The 4,582-nt window shown below is 27.3% G+C and overlaps 1 protein-coding gene across 1 annotated transcript in view; it reads right to left on the bottom strand.

Moving 5' to 3' along the window:
• LOC105450551 (kinesin light chain) overlaps positions 1-4,582 on the bottom strand; it is a 20,654-nt gene continuing 16,072 nt past the window's right edge. Inside the window, exon 8 of the mRNA XM_011690472.1 lies at positions 1-1,126. Within this exon, the coding sequence (XP_011688774.1) occupies positions 1,097-1,126 (30 nt within the window). The 3' untranslated portion in view covers positions 1-1,096. The remainder of the gene's footprint in view (positions 1,127-4,582) is intronic.

A 4,582-nucleotide genomic window follows, 5' to 3' on the forward strand; every position in this document is an offset into this window, starting at 1 on the left:
ATAATAAAATTATATTTGTCTGTAATTTAATAATTATTTGAATTTGGATACTTTTTTTACTTTTTCTATCTCTTAACTTAAAGCAAGTTTAATTGCAGTTGACTTGAGTTACAAATTGTATAGCGACTAGAAACGATTTGTTACTAAATAAAAACCAATATAAAAATTTCTATGCTTTATTAGTATTTTTGTTTCTAAAAAACAAATTTTCTTTTTAAATGTCAAATGCGGACGTAATTCAAAGATAATTTCAATCTTTTTGATGCCAACTGTGCGTACACTTGCGGACGGAAAAGTTATAAAATTGTTTTTTCTAGTAAACTGTGGAACCACGTGCCAAAGTCACGAGGACGACCTCAAAGATTTGACGCGTACAAAAATTCATCGAAAGCAAAAGTATTTTACAGACTTCAAATCTACAATAATATAATCTATGGCAGATGATGATGCATTTTTACGCATTCCGTACAAGTTGGCAAATTATGAGAAACGTTGTACATACACATTTCTAGCAATTCATTAGCTTGCATGTAATTCAATCAAGAAATGCAATTTTGAAAACTTAGATTAATTGAATGTTTTTGTTATCTTTTATAACTCTATAAATAAATAGATAAGTTTTACACTCATAATTCCAACTATAACATCGCTGTCAGTCGATGACTATTAATGGGAATCCTTCTATTACATGTTTCAAACTGAAAAACTTACTCTTCTTAAATTCATGTTTCTAAAAAAGAATGAAGATTTGCTGCATTTTTGCATCATGGAAACACATTTCAATTACTCGATATCTTTTAGATTCATTGAAATAAACGTTCGAAACATAATACAAAGTAAATCGCGTCAAATAGTGAGATCGTCCACATGAAGCTACGAGTGAAAAACTAGCAGCAACGTTGAGCTAGCTCGCATACAGTGCGTTTTTCGTTAGAGAGAAGCAGCTGGAATGTGTGCTGTGTGTATGTGAACGACGATCCGTTGTCCTACACGATAAAATGGACATCATCGGTCAATGCAGAGTCTCCTTTCTCGTCTTATCATTCGCACATTGAGATTATAGTCTAACAGTAGTTCTCGTCAATGAACGTTCCCTTTACTTCGCGCGAAATGCGTACTTCCAGTCCTGCAACAGAACGGAAACAAATTTTAAGCCCGACTGCCTTTTAAAAATCGGAAAACTCTCGTGTTTTCAATTATTACCATGGATAATACAGCGTTAAAAATTAAGTGTATAAAAATATATAAATTTAAGAAAGTTCTGAATACATGTAGTACGATAAATTGATAAAAAAAATTATAAATTATGTTAAGACTACTAAATCGTTAATATATTATTTTAAATACAAATCTTAATTCATATTCAAATACAAATGTCAATTAGTAAAAAATTCTTAGTAGTTTTGAACGATAAATTAAATAAATTAATAAAAATTCTGTTAATGACAACTTCCCCAATTCCTAGGAATATTCCGCATTTTGTACGGATTTTTGTTCTTTATTCTTCTGGAATAATTCTAAAATTAATATTAGCGTCAATTCTATTTTAATTGAAGACACAAAATATTAACAGTGCTGAAAGAAGCACACAACATTAAATTAACTAATGAGCATTTATATTTCATCATCACAGTAAGCACACAAAAATCAATTATAATGTACATGTAACGGTGAAACTAATTATGGTACACAATTTATAATTGCTCTGGCATGCAATTCCACATAATAATAAATTTACATTTTACTCCTTCTGCAACTTTCTTGATTACGTAGTTATTGATATTAGTATCCCCATTCTGCTCTAGAGAATATTTATTATATTTAATGGAGAATTAATGCTGAGAATTACATTTATATTCATCATTATTATTACTATGTTTGCAAATTTCACATCAAGTGCAGTCATTAATTGTTGGAAAATGAGAATTGAAAAAGCAAGTGAAGGTCAAGATGTCTTATAAAGGTTACATAAAGATTGTATATTATATGCTAATAACAACCTTTACTTTCAATATGAAATAATTATTTAAAAGAATAAATTGATACAATCTGGTAATTTTTATTCAATATAAAAAATTAATCTTTAAAAGATGTATCATCTTTATCGACTTGCTCCTTCAATATCATCAGGAAATGTTCATTTAAAAGAAATAGATTTGAAATACCTAAGAAAAAAATAAAGTGATGGAAACAATCAAGGACAATCGCAATCAGTTATATTCTGTGCACTAATAACAAAATTCTACATATTTGTCTACAAAAAAAATACGCACCTTATTATTTATCCATGCGTCGTCGGGAGTGATATATTTCCGCTACGTCATCGTCATCCTCATCTTGTACTTCGAATTGCTTTCTCAATATATACTCAAGAACCAAAAGCGAAACAAAAACGACAACGCAAGTTGATCCAAAGAACGAACGGTATAGTTAAGCACAAGTTTTGCGTGCGGAAAAAATTAATGCACAATATTCCATTCATTACCAACATATTACATTATACGTTCTATAACAGCTTTTTCTACGTGCTTTTCTGGCGTTCCAGATCAAATTTTGCAACTGTAGAATCCTTCTATGCTAGAATTGATAAATTAGGACTCAACTATTTCTTTATTTTGGAATATATATACGCAATATATTTATCGAAATATTGTATAATGAAGAAGAAATCAAGAATAAACTGGAGAGTATCCGTTTGAAAATAATTTATTTATTATTTATTAAAGTCTCAAGGCACTACCTTCATCATTTTTAACCTATTAATTTAATCGAGCATAAAATAATCATTAATTTATGTAACAAATTATCCTAGCTAAAATAGAATGTGTGTGTATATTAAGAGTGCTTTATGTCGCTTCATAGAATATATAAAACTCACATCTCTTTCTCGATCGAAATCACATACTCTTGGTACCTCGCAACGCAGAAATCAACAAGAGAAACATTATTTCTTTTTTTCTTTTACATGCACCGTTGAGATCTTACGAGAGATATCGCCTACGTTATTTTTTGCTACCGTTAAATAAATTTCAAATGTAATTCAAATATATTCCGAATATATTTTTAGATTGCAACTTAAGATATGTTCTAACGAAGTTTTCAAATACATTCAATATATATCTGTCCGAATTATATTTGAAATTTATTTTTTTTTATACAATCGTGTAAATATATTTATCGCTGTAAGTAAAATATATCTTTAAGATACAGTAGATTCAAGAATCAAAATTGCTGCAATCTTGTTTCGAGCCGCGTATAAATTGCGATTAAAATACTGCTAAAAACCACGTGGAATTTTAAAAATTGATTTGTTTATAACGGAAAGTATTTGATAAAGTATGTTTCGTGCTGAATATCGATACATGAGATACTTATATAGAATACCAATGCATTGCAAACTTGGGAAAATTTTTTATGAAATAAAATAAAAAATCAGAATACATCGTCTATATTTTTCGATATATTCCAATTTTGATTTAATTTAAAACGTTGGAATATATTTTCCGATAAATTTTTTATAACTTTCCGATTTTTATTTCAATTTATATTATAATAAACACATATATAATTATAATGAATATAAATTGAATAAAACTCGGAATATTTCACATAATTATTTTATAACAATTTTCACATAGTCTTTTTGCTTACTTTATTTATTTTAATCAAGGCCTTTTATTCATTAATATATCTCGTTTCTTTTTTCTTCGCGTTGCTTTGCTAATCTATACTGCACTATATAGTTAAGCAAAGTTGCTAATTGCACGATAATACTACTTTTAAATAAGATGTGCGTATCGAATTTATGGCGAAAAAGAAAGAAAAAAGTAATAGACGTACAAGAAAAGAAGAAAAATTTTTAAATTCAATTCTATAACGTGTAATAAATAAAAAATATAATCACGTGTTTTATTGTGCCTATTAAAATTTTTTTAGCATTACATTTTTCAATTTTTAATAATTTCTAATTGCATTAATTTTTTTATTTTAGTTAAAAGCAACGCGTTGAATATGTTTGATTGTTGCAATCTCTTCGAATGTAAGAATATAATTGAACCGGCTGTAAAATGTCTAGATAGAAAAAGAGAAGTACAGAAAAAAAAATATCAAATTATTATTGGTTATTGACACTTTTGATACAGAAATTTTAATATATTAAATATAAAATTTTAATATATTTTTTTGTATTAAATTTATCAATAAAATATAGTTTCGAACGTTTAACGAATAATTATAATAAACAAATTTCTAATAAAATGCGTAAAAATTGAAAGGCATTGATGATGCCTAACCTGTATTCCAAAGTAGATTAGAATAAAATTCAATATAAGAAAAAAATTCAATACATGAAATCTTTTCGTATATCTTTAATATGCTGTTTAATATTTTTTTCATTTTGTTATCTATATTTTGCATGAGATGAGAGATAAACCGGTCCAGTTATTTCTTACATTAACAATATATGTGAGTAAGCATTTATCTGGAAAGTTAGTTTCACGTAAATGCAATTTATACAAGGTGTTCCAATTAAAACGGTGATTACACCCTGTAATCATATATAATACTAAAATACGTAAAAAAG

This window comes from Wasmannia auropunctata, unplaced genomic scaffold (assembly GCF_000956235.1).
Source record: "Wasmannia auropunctata unplaced genomic scaffold, wasmannia.A_1.0 LD336060.1, whole genome shotgun sequence".
NCBI lineage: Eukaryota > Metazoa > Arthropoda > Insecta > Hymenoptera > Formicidae > Wasmannia > Wasmannia auropunctata.